This window comes from Pseudocercospora fijiensis (genome assembly GCF_000340215.1).
Source record: "Pseudocercospora fijiensis CIRAD86 unplaced genomic scaffold MYCFIscaffold_1, whole genome shotgun sequence".
NCBI lineage: Eukaryota > Fungi > Ascomycota > Dothideomycetes > Mycosphaerellales > Mycosphaerellaceae > Pseudocercospora > Pseudocercospora fijiensis.
Genome location: NW_006921532.1, coordinates 4910197 through 4924088, shown reverse-complemented (window position 1 = coordinate 4924088; position 13892 = coordinate 4910197). Strand labels below are relative to the sequence as shown.

General features: G+C 48.2%; 2 protein-coding genes across 2 annotated transcripts; both read left to right on the top strand.

The window, feature by feature from the left end:
- Positions 1 to 1961: 1961 nt before the first annotated feature.
- MYCFIDRAFT_125630 (uncharacterized protein) lies at positions 1962 to 4772 on the top strand (the record flags this gene model as incomplete). The annotated part of the gene is made up of 6 exons (XM_007923242.1): positions 1962 to 2333; positions 2396 to 2489; positions 2537 to 3028; positions 3078 to 4005; positions 4061 to 4454; positions 4518 to 4772. The coding sequence occupies 6 exons, from the start codon at positions 1962 to 1964 to the stop codon at positions 4770 to 4772; spliced, it is 2535 nt and encodes an 844-aa protein (XP_007921433.1).
- A 926-nt stretch (positions 4773 to 5698) lies between these two features.
- Positions 5699 to 9205, top strand: MYCFIDRAFT_55346 (uncharacterized protein). Its single transcript, XM_007921954.1, has one exon. It carries the CDS (start codon positions 5877 to 5879, stop codon positions 9048 to 9050), a length of 3174 nt encoding a protein of 1057 aa, XP_007920145.1. The 5' UTR covers positions 5699 to 5876; the 3' UTR covers positions 9051 to 9205.
- Positions 9206 to 13892: the final 4687 nt, after the last annotated feature.

Here is a 13892-nt window from a genome sequence, read left to right as displayed (position 1 = left end):
GATAATCGTACTAAGCGTTAGTTAACGCGACCTATAGCAATTTTATCTACTCCGGCGACGATAGCACCTTACCTGTTTTTATCGCTTCTAACCGCTTCTTATACTCGTCGATATAGTCCTTATTTCGAGCTAGATCCTTTACCGCGTCGTAGCTATAGAAGCGATAAGAAACACGCCGCTTTGCTCGGTAGTCGTTATACTACTTAAAAAAGCGATAAATAAGGTTATTAGGCTTAGCTATTTGAAATACGTAATAAGAGGCGACGATAAGGATAACTAAGCGATAAGAGGTGCTATTTAGATAGTAATAACAGCGACGACGAGGTTTAAGGTAGAGGAAATATAACTATATAGTAGAAAGCGCGATTTCGACGCGTTTTAGTAGAAAACTACATACTATACCATATGTGTATTAACCTAGGACCGACTCATAAAAAACACTATACAAATAACCCACAATGGGTCGCTCGCGGTAACGCGCGTGCGATTGACCATAAATCGCACACAAAGTCGACCCCTGCAAAACTGGTCCTTCTTGTCACCGCGAATAGAGAAGCCAATGCACATTCCCGCAACTCTGCCCGATAAGGCTATCCAAAATTGCACATTGTGCTACACTGCCTCTCGATATCGAGTCTTGTCGGTATGTTCCGTGGAAGAGGAATGCTGATACTGTACTACCCAGGTAGGGCTGGTGTAACGGCTCTGCTGGTTGACGTAGCCAAAAGAGAATTGTTCGCCCTCTGATGCTAATAAGGCGGCACGAGTAGGAAATCTGGAGCGAGGCCGTCGTCGTGCATGCACCCTACAACCTATCGAGCTTCTCCGACCTTGCTGCCAAGTTTGGTGTCTTCCTCTGAGAATAACAGCGTGAGGCTTGCATCAGTCAGGACTCGAATTGCGATCCTTAGATGATATGGTTTGACCGAGAGACTCGTGGCATCTCCTGTCCTGCCGGACCATGATCAGCGTCAAATTCCTCCCATCAACCAGGTTTGAAGACTGGTGTGTTCAGAATTTGAAACTAGCACTCACGAAAACCATGGAGCATGTCGGCAAGTTGCATACTGTGCTATACCGGAGGAGCGGATTCGCCGCGTGGCGTGTGCATGACAGCATGGTCGTGTCTTGTAACGGCAAACCCACAGGAGCGCAAGCATCCTAACAATGGTGAGTGAGTATCGGATGGCCGCTAAAAAAAATATAGATTCTTGACGAGATTGGGACGCTCACCGCCTCGTTGGCCTCCTATGAGTCCTTCTATTCCATCCTAAGTTGACACGAGTGGCAGTGCAGAATTCGCAGAAACGAACCAGACGAGATTCAGTGCTGACATGATTAGTATGAATCATGGCATGCAGTTGCCCATGTTTCTCCTACCCAGGCGCCATGTGCACAACGACTCGAAACCTTCCGCATAGTGATCCTCCTCCAGTTTGGCATAGACGAGCGAATGGTGCGACATGAGAAACGCCAAATGAGATTTTGATGCTTCTGGCAGCCGAACGTATTGCCTCGTCAAGCCTCGAATCCTGAATCTGATGCGATGTCTATGCTACATGCTGGCATAACATAGATATGGAAAGCTTAAACGACGCTCCCCTTAACCCCAGCAGACGAGACGCTGATGACTTTTGCCATCATTGTCCTCGCTGGTCCCATCGATCTGCCTACATAATTATTCTGACTGATGCCGCTTTTCGGTGTCTGCGTTCGGCCTTGCTTGACTTAGCACACGTTCATTTCTTTCTCCGTTTCTCTTCTATGCAAGAGATCTCGCAGGGTCTTTGTTCAAGTCTGCGTGTTTGCATTCTCTTTTGCCAGTCGGTCCCTCTGCGACCTACACCCCAGTTATGAGTCTAGAGAGCTATCCTCGGTCGAGTAAGAAAGATGGCGGTGAGAATGCCGAGCCCAAGCTCGACGACAATGAACGGCAGTCGACTCCTCGCTCCAACGACTGGATGCCCGGAAATCCATGGGGCCCCTACGGCTTTGGCTCTTCTCGAGTTTCTTTGGCACCCTCAACGAAATCCCGAGGCTCAACATTCATTGAAGAAATTCGTCACGAGGTACTCGTCAACCACCTCTTCCAGCAGCAATGTATGGCGCGGTGGATTGGAGATGGTGCTGGTGAGCGTGAGGGTGTGCTTGTTCGAAAGTGCAAGGGACACTATCTCACATGTCCGGCCAGCCTTGTCCACTCGGCTTTGGCTGATGGATGCGTTGCATTGAACGTCCCATGTGCCATGACTGTCAACAGCAGGGTGATCAAGACCTTCCTTGCATGGTCCGATGCTGTCGACGTGCCTCTGAAGAATGGACTGCGGGTACAGGTCAGTCCCAAGGATGATTTCCTTTCACACCATTTGCTGACTAGGCTCGATCGCGGACGTAGGTCATACCCACTTTGGAAGATCTTCCACGGGCGAGAAAACTTCAATTCGCAGCGTTCGTTGCTCAAGACGGATTGCTTGTTGTCTGGGACGATGGTGAGTAAGGTCATCGATCACAAGAATTCCCGAATTAACCGACGCAGATGCTGCAAACCTCATCCCCCGCGCTCAGTCGATCGAAAGTGAGCTAATTGATGTGGTTTGGAATACCGGAGATTCCAGTGACGAGGACGAAGACGCGTCCAGCGGCAATGAAAAGAAAGTTCCTCGCGTCACGGCCCAGAGTGTTGATGAAGAAAGCGGCGAGGCCGCTCGTCTGGAGCGGCCTACGAATCTCATGAACACTGTGCTTGTCTCAATTACTCTATTCCTCATCACAATTATGCTGGGCGCCGGCTTCCGACAGATTGCGATTGAGTTGATGGTCGACAAGTCGTATCTGCGGCTGGCTTTCCTCGCCCTGACTCCGGTTCAAGTCTTCTTCACATTATTCTTTGCACAGGTGATTGTTGGATGCATTGCACAAGTGCTCGGACCTATTCGACAGATGACGGAGAACAGTCGCTTCTACTCCGCAATGCTTCCAATGAGGCTTACACATCGGCCCCTACCGCACGTCACGATTCAGTGCCCAGGTATTTCCTCCGTCCTTCTCTATTTCGTGTTCTAGCTGATTCAGCGCAGTGTACAAAGAAGGCCTGGGATCTGTCATTGCGCCGACTGTGAAATCCATCAAAGCGGCCATCTCAACGTACGAAATGCAAGGTGGGAGCGCCAACATCTTCGTCAACGACGATGGACTCCAAATCCTTGATGAACAGGAGCGTCAGGATCGCATTGATTTTTATGCCGACCATTGCATCGGCTTCACGGCTCGTCCAAAGCATGGTTCTGAAGGATTCGTGCGCAAAGGAAAATTCAAAAAGGCCTCCAATATGAACTTCGGCTTAATGCTCTCCAACAATGTGGAAGCGAAGCTAGCAAAAGTCCAGCGTGATTCGAACTGGACCCAAAACGACGAGGCCGTCGAATATGAGAGATGTCTGCGAGAAGTGCTTGAAGAGCATGGACGAGCTTGGGCTGACGGCAATATCCGTCTCGGCGACTACATTCTGATCATCGACTCGGACACGCGGGTTCCCGTCGATTGTCTCCTCGATGCTGTCAGTGAAATGGAGCAGTCTCCGGACGTCGCCATCATGCAATTTGCTTCGGGCGTGATGCAAGTGGTTCATACCTTTTTCGAGAACGGCATCACCTTTTTCACGAACTTGATCTATACGGCGATCAAGTACACCGTTAGTAACGGTGATGTAGCGCCCTTCGTTGGCCACAATGCAATTCTCCGTTGGTCGGCAATCCAGGAAATCGGCTACTTCGACGAGGATGGCTACGAAAAATTCTGGTCCGAAAGTCATGTGTCCGAGGATTTCGAGATGTCACTCAAGCTTCAGTGCAATGGCTACATTATTCGCCTTGCTGCATGGGCGGGGGAAGGTTTCAAAGAAGGCGTTTCTTTGACTGTGTACGATGAGCTTGCCAGATGGGAAAAGTATGCATATGGTTGCAACGAGTTGCTCTTCGAGCCAATTCGAACCTGGCTTTGGCGAGGGTAAGGAGTATCGACATGGGCGAAACAGAATCTCTGCTAATTTGTGAGTCTTCAGACCTTTCACGCCGCTCTTTCGCAAATTTCTGTTCTCCAACATCCGCATGACCTCGAAAATCACTATCATTTCGTATATCGGCACCTACTACGCAATCGGAGCCGCATGGATTTTGACGGTGGCCAATTACTTCGCCATCGGATGGTTCAACGGGTATCTCGATAAATACTACATCGACTCCTGGAAAGTCTGGTTCTCGATCGTCATTGTTTTCAACGGTCTCGGCAACTTCGCGCTGGCAACGATGCGGTACAGGATTGGCGAGCGATCGTGGATAGGCTCCCTACTCGAGAACGTCAAGTGGACTTTCATGCTCGCAATTTTTCTCGGAGGTCTGTCGCTGCATGTCAGCCAGGCTCTACTCAGTCACATGTTTGAGATCAACATGACTTGGGTATGTTGACATTGACAATGCAAGCCTTCCACTGTTTGGCCTTCCACTGACATATCTCTCCAGGGCGCAACTTCCAAGGAGGCTGAGTTCTCCAATTTCTTCATCGAAGTGCCCAAGGTGCTCAACAAATTCAAATACAGCATGGGCTTCGCATTACTCGGAATCGTCACCATGATAGTACTCGCCGTGGGCAGCTTCATTCCCTACAGTTGGCGGATTCAAGACTTTATCGCCATTCTTCCGATGTCCACGGTCTGCGTCAGCCATTTCTTGCTGCCGATCGCGCTCAATCCGGCGCTGATGACGTTCACTTTTTAGTGCGTGGTTCCAGGGCGGAGCGTGGAGGGTAGAAGATGGAAGATAGATGGAAGGCAGATATCCATCACGATCAAGTATTATCGAGAGCCATTGTATGCCCGCTGTCAGTGTTGCAGCAGAAGAGCCTGCTGCGAGATGCACGGTGGCGTAGACTCGTGCCGAGCAGCTTTACTTATCCGGGATGCGGAAGGTGCGGTGCATGTGGCGAGATGTCAGGTGTTGGATGGTTTGCTGTCAAGATGGGATTGTTGAGGTTTGGAATGGAAAGGTTGTCACGACACGGCGATGTTTTCATCGGCGAGTAGTTTGTACTATGTAGGCAGCGACTGCCCTGCCCCGCCCCGCCCCGCCCCTGTTTCACGACTCTCGTCAACCTTTGATCGGCCAATGGAACGGGGCGCATCAGGCTCCGGAAAGTGTTGGGGAGCTCTACATACACGGCGTGAAGCAAGTGCATCTGTACTGTAGTAGGTACCAATAATGAATCATGAAGGGGCGGCAGTGGCGTCGTGTCGCGGCTCAATTGAGTTACGGGAAGTTTTGGTTGACAGACAGGGTGGCGAAACATCCCTGCATGAGCTTTTACTGTAGCAGGAGCTCTTCACAGCTTGATGGACAGGAGATAATTGAACGAGAATCATCAACAACTTACTTACAGGCCATTGAAATATACACATAGGGTGTGGTTGGTGAAGGAAGCATCGTCATCAACACTCGCGGTGATTATTCGGCCTTGGCGCCTTGCCGCATCTTCCTGCACCCGCTCATTTTTTGTGCTCATTCGTCTTCAGATCATCAGGGGAAAGGTGCAGTGCAAAAGTTGCACAGTGCGCACAGCCCGCCGTGGACTTTTCGTGCTTGTGAAAAGACCCCTCGTTTCGCTGCTCCCGACGTGGAACGCTCGTCGTATTCTTACTCCCGCCAGTCTTTTCCACCCGCCTGCACGGCTTCGTTTGTTCCTGCACCGAGAACTACCCACACCGTACACGCTGGCTTCTATTATCATTTTAGCTACAGTATAGAGAGCACGGCGCCTCGTGCATTCTTGCTTAATCCCATTCCAGCTCACTCGTTTGCTGCTCGCTACACAGTTCTTCGACCAATATGACTACTCCGACGGACGAACGACCAGAGCCGACATATGCCCAACCACCACATCCCGTGCATCAGAGCCAAAGCCAGCCTCGGACGAGTCAGGACAGACGCCCTTCGTTACCTTCTTACAACATCCATCGCGACGCATCTCGTCAATCGCTCGATCGCAATCGCACCGGCAGCTCACAAGATGGTACTGTGGTGGGCGATGGCGACGAACGGGAGAACCGTGCACATCAAGGGAGGTCCGACGATAGAAACTCCTCAATCCAGCCCGAGCTCTTGCCTGCAGGAGGACGTCCGCGATCTGCCAGCCATTTGACTCTGGAAACACAGTATGAACCCGGCGACCCTCTCCGCAGCATGCAGTCTCCTTCCATTACGCGTGAGCAAGCTCATAGACTGGACGATGATCTCGAACTGTTGAAAGTAGAGCGACAAATATCACGGAACGATGAGGAGCTTTCCCGACTAAAAAGCGCCGGCGAGACCTATCGTTCGAGGTCACGCAGACGCGAAGAAATGGTCGATGATTTCGATGTCGCCACAAACCCCGTACACGAGAAGACCAAGATCTACAAGCCCATCGAACATCCCGCAACCGGAATTGCCAAGTTTCTGAAGAAGGTTCATCAATCGAATGTCCTTGTACGCTGGGCTACTTACATCGCACCGCTGACTCTCATTTTGCTCATACCCCTCTTGTTGGGATTCTTCGTCTTTCCGAAAGCTACCGTCGGAGGTGTCTATCTTGCTTGGTTCATGATCTGGTTGGAAATCGTCTGGCTGACTCTGTGGGCCGGTCGAATTCTCGCAAAGTGTCTGCCATGGCCCATTGGTGCTCTATCCAGCTTCTTCACCAACAACAGCAAGAAATGGCGCGATATGGGCAAGCAGCTCGAGTTGCCGGCAACGATCTTTTTCTGGTGGCTGGCCATAGAGGTTTCCTTCTTGCCGCTCATGATACATCGCCAAAAGCCACCACAGACAGGAACCCAGCCATGGATGAACACCATGAACAAAGTCTTGGTGTCCTTTTTCGTCGGCGCGATCCTCAATTTCGTGGAAAAGATCATCATCCAATTGATAGCGATCAGCTTCCACTTGAGAACGTACGCCGACCGGATTGAAATCAACAAATTCCAGATCGGCAGCCTGACGAAACTCTACACCTTCTCGAAGCAGAAGATTGCCATGGACGATGCAGAGTTCGAGATCAAGGAAGCAGAGCCGGGTAGTGGTGCACGAACACCGGGCGTGTTTGTCGCTGAAGCTGCCAAAACTGCCAAGCAGGGCCTAAGCAAGTTCGGAGATGTTGCTGGTAAAGTTGCTGGAGACTTTACAGGCAAACAAGTAGTCAAAAGCACGCACCCTCAGCAAGTCGTGCTGACGCTCTTGAGCACTACTGGAGGCTCGCAGGTTCTGGCCAGGCGTCTATACCGCACTTTCGCACGAGAAGACACGGAGACTGTGGTCTCAGACGATCTACGCCCAGCGTTCGAAAACGACGAGGAAGCCAACAGCGCGTTCACCATGTTCGATAAGGACATGAATGGCGACATCAGCATGGAAGAACTGGAGGCAGTCTGCGTCGAAATCGGACGAGAACGAAAGAGTATCACTGCTTCGCTCAAAGACTTGGATAGTGTCGTGGGCAAGCTTGACGATGTCTTCATGTTCATCGTTTTCGTCATTGTCGTGCTGGTCTTTATCTCGCTGATCTCGACCTCTGCTGCCGGAGTCCTCACGTCTGCTGGAAGCGCAGTCTTGGCCCTTTCGTGGTTATTCAGTGCAACCGCACAGGAGTTCTTGCAATCTGTCATTTTTGTCTTTGTCAAACATCCTTTCGATGTTGGGGATCGTGTTGGCATTTACGGCAACACCGGATCTCTGCTCCGTGGAGACGACTATTTCGTCAAGGAGATCTCGCTACTGTACACCGAGTTCAAGAAGATGGAAGGTCACATTGTCCAAGCCCCCAACAGCTATCTTAACACGTTGTTCATCCTCAATCAGCGTCGATCCGGTGGACTCGCCGAAGCGGTGTCTATCACTATCAAGTTTGGAACGACGCTTGAGCAGATTGATGGCCTGCGCACGAAGCTTCTCGAGTTTGTCAAGTCCGAGAAGCGTGAGTACCAGGGCAACATCCTAACTGAGCTTCGCGATATCGTTGAGGTTCATTCAATGAACTTGAATGTGGTATTCTTCTACAAATCGAATTGGCAAAACGAAGGTCTTCGTCTTGCACGACGCAACAAGTTCATCTGCGCAATGATGGTGACCATGCAGGAACTAGGCATTGAAGGACCATACATGCGCTTCCCTGGTATGCGCGAGACGTTCCCGATGTACCTATCGAATGTGCCGCATCAGGCTACTGCAGGTGCCGGCCACGGCGGTCATCCAGATAACCCGCACGGAATTGGACCCGAAGACAACACGGGCAATCAGGACCCGCCGTTTGTTTCACCACCAAATGAGAATGATCATCCTGGCTCGCAAGGTCCACAGTCGCGTCTACGAAGTGGCAGCATTATGAAAGGCAGCAGGGCACGGGCAGAATCACTTGCGCAAATGAACAAGCGAGTGGACTTTAGCCTGGGTATGAAAAGCTACGCAGCCATGGGCGACATGGCCGGTGATGTATACGAGGATCGCAATCGCGAAATGCCACGCATGCAAATTGTTGAAGCCTCTCAAGAGCGTGAGCGTTCTCGAGCTTCCCAGGAGCGTGCTCGCGCTAGCGCTGAGAGTGCTCGTACATCTGGCCGAGACAATTTCATTCCGGGAGGTCTCGCCAGACGTTCAACGGACAGTCGATGGAGGAGTAGTAACTCTGTGCATCGAAATCGCTTCTTTGGTCGGAAGGGTGGTGATGGCGCAGACGACTTGGCAGAGAAGGGAATTTCCATGGGCGATATCCCAGAAGAGGGCAAACAGCATACGCCTAACGCTGGCCAACGCCTTGATGCTCGCACAGGAATGGTTTCTCCTGCTGCCTGGCGATTAAACACGAATGAAAGCAACATCCATCCTCCAGACACCAATGCCCCACAGCTTCCCAGGCAGGTATCAGGGACCGGTGATCTAGGTGAGGTGCCGCATGTACCTGAGGGACATGGATTCATCCACAGGAGCCAGACAGAAGATTTGGGAGCACAACGTGATCGACGTTATTAGGTCTCACATAGTGCATGTGAAGACAGTAGAAATAGATTATGAGAGACGAAGCGACGCATCGACAGATTGGAAATCAGTACACACACGTGGCCACGGGGCATTCTTTTTGGGTTGAGGCATAGCGAGGTAGAGAAATGCAAGACTCGTAAAATGCCAGTGAGGTCTTCTATCAGTGTTATAATATCTGCATAGCAGCGTTCACATCTTGTGTTGATATCGGTCGGCGGTGGTCGGTTGGTTGGTTGGTATGTCATTTGAAGCCTATTTAAAGACCTTTGATCTACGCGGCTTATGGATACGTGGCCTAATGCCCCCGTATTGGCTACAATTTGACCCGCTCCGTGCTAATCCTTCGCCTTACTGTCGTTATAATTTTATAGACATTCCCGTTAACATTTAATTAGTACGCCTTTTAATGTCCCTTAGATTAATGTATGCCTTTTAACGAATCTTAATAAATAGGCTAATGCCTTCTTATATAACTAGGGGGTTGCTCGCTCGGTTAGGGATATAGTATATATATATTAGCTTGCTAGCAATAGGATTGAGCTACCTAGTTGCCGGCGTACTATAGATAAATATCTGTTCTACTACTACCTAAAGCGATAGGTATACTACCTACCCTAATTAGTAGTTTAAATACAGAGTCTAAGGGTAGTAGTAGTATTATAGGGCGGCTCGGTTTCGATAAGCCGTACGCCCGGTAGTAATAGGCTTTAAAGAGGTTAGTATTAATGTCCGGGCTGTTCTAGTTAATAGCCGCTCGATAGTAGTTTTATTAGTATATCTGCTAGTCTACTAAGCGCTCGGTCGAGTAAATAAAACGCTCGCGTAGCATTAATTTACGCTAATAGGGGTTCGCGCGGCATTTAACTATCGTTGCGGTAAATACGTAGTTGCCCTTAGGTGCTCGCTAGGTTCGTTAGTATATAGTACGTATTAGGAGGCGAGTGCGACGCTATTAGGGGATCGACTTAATAAACTAGTCCGCCTAGGATTTATATCCTTCTCCTACCGTCTATAAGCCCTTCCGCGGCCTATAATAGTAGGTAGTCCCTCTAGTAGCTTCGTCGTGCTTAATCGCTTAGTTACGACCCTTCGTCCCTTTTTTATAGTATATTTTAGCTAGGATTAGCGGTAGCTTAACGGTCTAGGCGGATGTCTATCGTATAGCCGCTTTCGCGGTATTAAATTAGAGCGGTAGCACGCTCTTTGTATATAAATACTATATACTGCTTAACTATAACCCGGTAATACTATATAATTGCTTATATAGTAGCCTCTGCGTATCGCTGTTTTACCCGAGCCTAGCGGGCCTGTTTCGCTGCTTTCTTCGCGGCTTTAGCTTCCTTCTTAGAATTTAATACCGCTTCTTGCTTTTGAATTAGGTCGCTATACTTAGATTCTACAAGCTCCGGATCGATTGCCCTAAACTGCTATAAGACTTTCGCCTTTAGTAGTAGTAGGGCTACCTACTATACTATCGCTAGGTCGCTAAGAAGAAGGTTAATATTAGTAATTCGTTTACCGAGGGCTACCTATATATTGTCTCTATCTTTAGTTAGTCTTAGGCATTCGAGTAGAATATAGGCAGGCGTCTATCGTTAAGGGTCGTATCCTTCTTTATTAATATATAGGCCGTAGAAGGGGCTGCCGACTGCTCCGATACCGTAGAGGTATTAGTTAAGCGCTATCTTTCCGGTACGCATTTAAGTAATAATACTTCTAATCGGCCGGCTAGCCTACTTATACCTTTAAAGGACGTCCTTTATAATATATAGCTATATGCGGTAGACGCTTCGGCTAGTATCCCTATCCGCCTATCGTAGCTACTACTCGTCCTTTAGAAAGGCATTAATTTAGCCCCTCGCCTACTTCTAGTCGTAGATTAGGGATAAGTAGAATAGTCGTACTCTGTCCGCCGCTTCGGTAGCTAGTTTATCTGCTAATTTATTGCCTAGTATACCGGAGTAGCCTAGTATCTATTAAATTGCTATAGGGTACGGTATATATAGGCGAAGCTCGTAAAATTGCTTAATAGCGTCCTAGGCAGTATTAGCGCTAGTGTTACTAATCCTTTATGTAAGCCCTCGGTTGTCGGTATAGATATAGACCGGTTCTACTAGGCCGTAGTAGATTATTAATTAAAGGGCTAGTAAGAGTCTATATGCTTTAGCGTAAAAGGATAATAAGAATGCCGCTATACCTAGCGGTCTAGATTTAAAGACCCGGCCGTCGAGTAATACCGCTAAGTAGCCTAATTTGCAGGCGCCCTTCTTGTCTTCCTTAAGTAATCCGTCGGTATAAATATAGATGCCTAGGAGCCGCGTAGTCTCGTTATAGCGGCGGATCGCTTCTTCTATATTGTCGGGTACTATAGTTTGCGGGTACTCGCCCTACGGCGTATTAACGAAGACCTATTAGATTTAAAGGGGCAATATACTACCTATAGCGAGGTATACTTATTTATAGTATACGAGAGGTATAATCTACCTACGGTTTGTATCGGTGCTCGCTCTATTAACTAGAGCTGCGCTATATAGTCGGCTTGCTATTCGAATAAAGGTCCGGAGGCATACTAATTAAAGGTATACTTCTACTAGTTCAATATAGAGCTCTATTTATAGTGCCGATTAAGATATCGTTTTAAAGGCTCCCGCTATTTAGTAGGCTGCCGTATATTAAATAGCGTTAATAAGTTTCGTAGCCTTCCTAGCGTCTATAGTACCTAGTCGGTACTAAACTAAGGCTCCGTAGGCAAGGAGTAGTCTAATTACCGCTAGGTATACTCTACGGACTGCTATTAGTAATGCTCCCTATATAGATTTGTTAAGCACCGCGATAACATTAGTCTTCTTTGCCGCTTTTGTTTTAATATCCTTTCGATATACCGCGAATGTTAGGCGGGAGTCTAGGGTAACTCCTAGTATCTTTACCGCCTCTAACGGTTAGATTACTATGCCCTAAAATTCGATAGTAAAGGCGTAAGCGCGTGCTATTTAGTATCTTAAACCTAGGGCGTAAAAGTAAATAAGCTAGAATTTAGCTAGTACGAAGATTATAGCGTACTACGTTAACTACTTCTCGTATATCGTAACTAGTTGTTTTATTGTCCGCTCGATAGCCTCTACGGCAGGTCTAGTTACTAGTATTATTACGTCGTCGATCTAGGCTATTAACGTGTTACTCTCTATTCCGTCTATATACTCGACTAGGTCGGTATTAAAGATTACAAAGAGCGGCGGTAAGAGAGGTAAGCCCTACGGGATGCCGACTGTAACTTCCGCTTCCTAGGCGGTAATATTAGGTAGGCGGAGTCGTATTCTACGGCTAGTAAGAAAGCTTTGTATCTATTTAGCTAACTCTCCGCCGAGTCGTCTATAGCGTATATTATAAAGTAACCGTTAATAGGAAACGTAGTTAAATACGCCTAATATGTCGAGAGCGAGTACTAAGGCATAACCGCCTTATTACTAGGTATCTGCTACCGGTTCGATTAGGGAGTAGAGTGCCTCGTCGGTAGTATAGCCCTTTCTACTACCGAAGTGTCCTATCGGTAGGATGCCCTAAGTTTTAAAGGCCTAGTGCATTCTTTCGGCAATAATGCTTTCTAGGCATTTGCCTATCGTATTAAGTAAGGCAATCGGCCGGTATCCCTTTAGCGTTATCGGATCTTTGCCTAGCTTCTAAAGGGCGACCGTCGTAGATGTTCTAAAGGCCTATAGGTAGTAACCGAGCTTAAGGGAGGCGTTAAAAAGCGCCGTAATATACGCGTAGAATAGTGTTAGGCCTAATAGTTCCTTGTTACTTTATTAGCGGGCGCTCGCCGTAGATATAGTAGTGTCCTCTAAGTAGTCGCTACTACTCGGTATATTGCCTTCGCTTTCGGAGTCTAAGTCGGTACCGGAGCCTAATTCTAATAGTTCCTCTTCGAATAGCGGTAGGTGCATTAGTGCCCTCTTAATAATCTCCGCCGGGATGCCGTCTAGTCCTAGGGCCTTCCTAGTAGCTATCTTCTTTACCGCTAGTGCTACTTCGTAGAGCGTAATCGGTAGGTAGGGGATAGGTTCGGGGTAGTTAAAGTCGGGTATAATATTAGTTAAATCGGCCGCCCGTTATACTAGAAAGAAAGCCGATTCTAGTAGCTTTGCCTTGTCGTAGCTAGAGGTGATTAACTGTCTATTATATTGTATTGTTAGGAAGTGTAAGGTCTAAGGGCACCCTTAGTTAGACTTCTATTTAATTACCTTCTAAAGTCGAGGGAGATTGTTGTCGTAGGCTGCTATATCCTGCCTAAATTAGTCTCTTTTCTAAATACGGAGTTGTCGCTTGTATTTACCGCATAGTTCTAAGTATCTTTTATATTCGGGGCCTTCGGTAATCTAACGGCGTCGGAGGTGCCGCTTAAGCTATCGGGTCTCCTAACGTAGTACCGTAAATTCGGAGGTCTAGCCGGTTCTCGTTCTACTTTCGGCGTACCTCGCCGTAGGGACTGCCTCTTTAATTGCCTAATAGAGTATTGCTTAGAGTCTAATAATACATTTATTAAGGCGTTCTAGTAAGTCTAGCTCGTCTACGCTTAGAACTTGTAGCCGTCGTAGGCAGGCGGAGAGTACGTAAATGTCGGTTTGTTTCTACTTCCTTTGTTGCTCTTCCTACGGTTATAGTAGTAGGTAGGCGAAGATAAACGTCGATTTAACTAGCAGGTAGTCGGAGTCCTAGTCGTGCTCTATACTAATTAAAAGGTTTCGGTAGGTAATAGCCGGTAAATAAAAGACGAGGTCTAATGTTAATATGCTACTATCTCTCGGGTCGATTCTAGTCGTTTGCCCGCTAGGGACT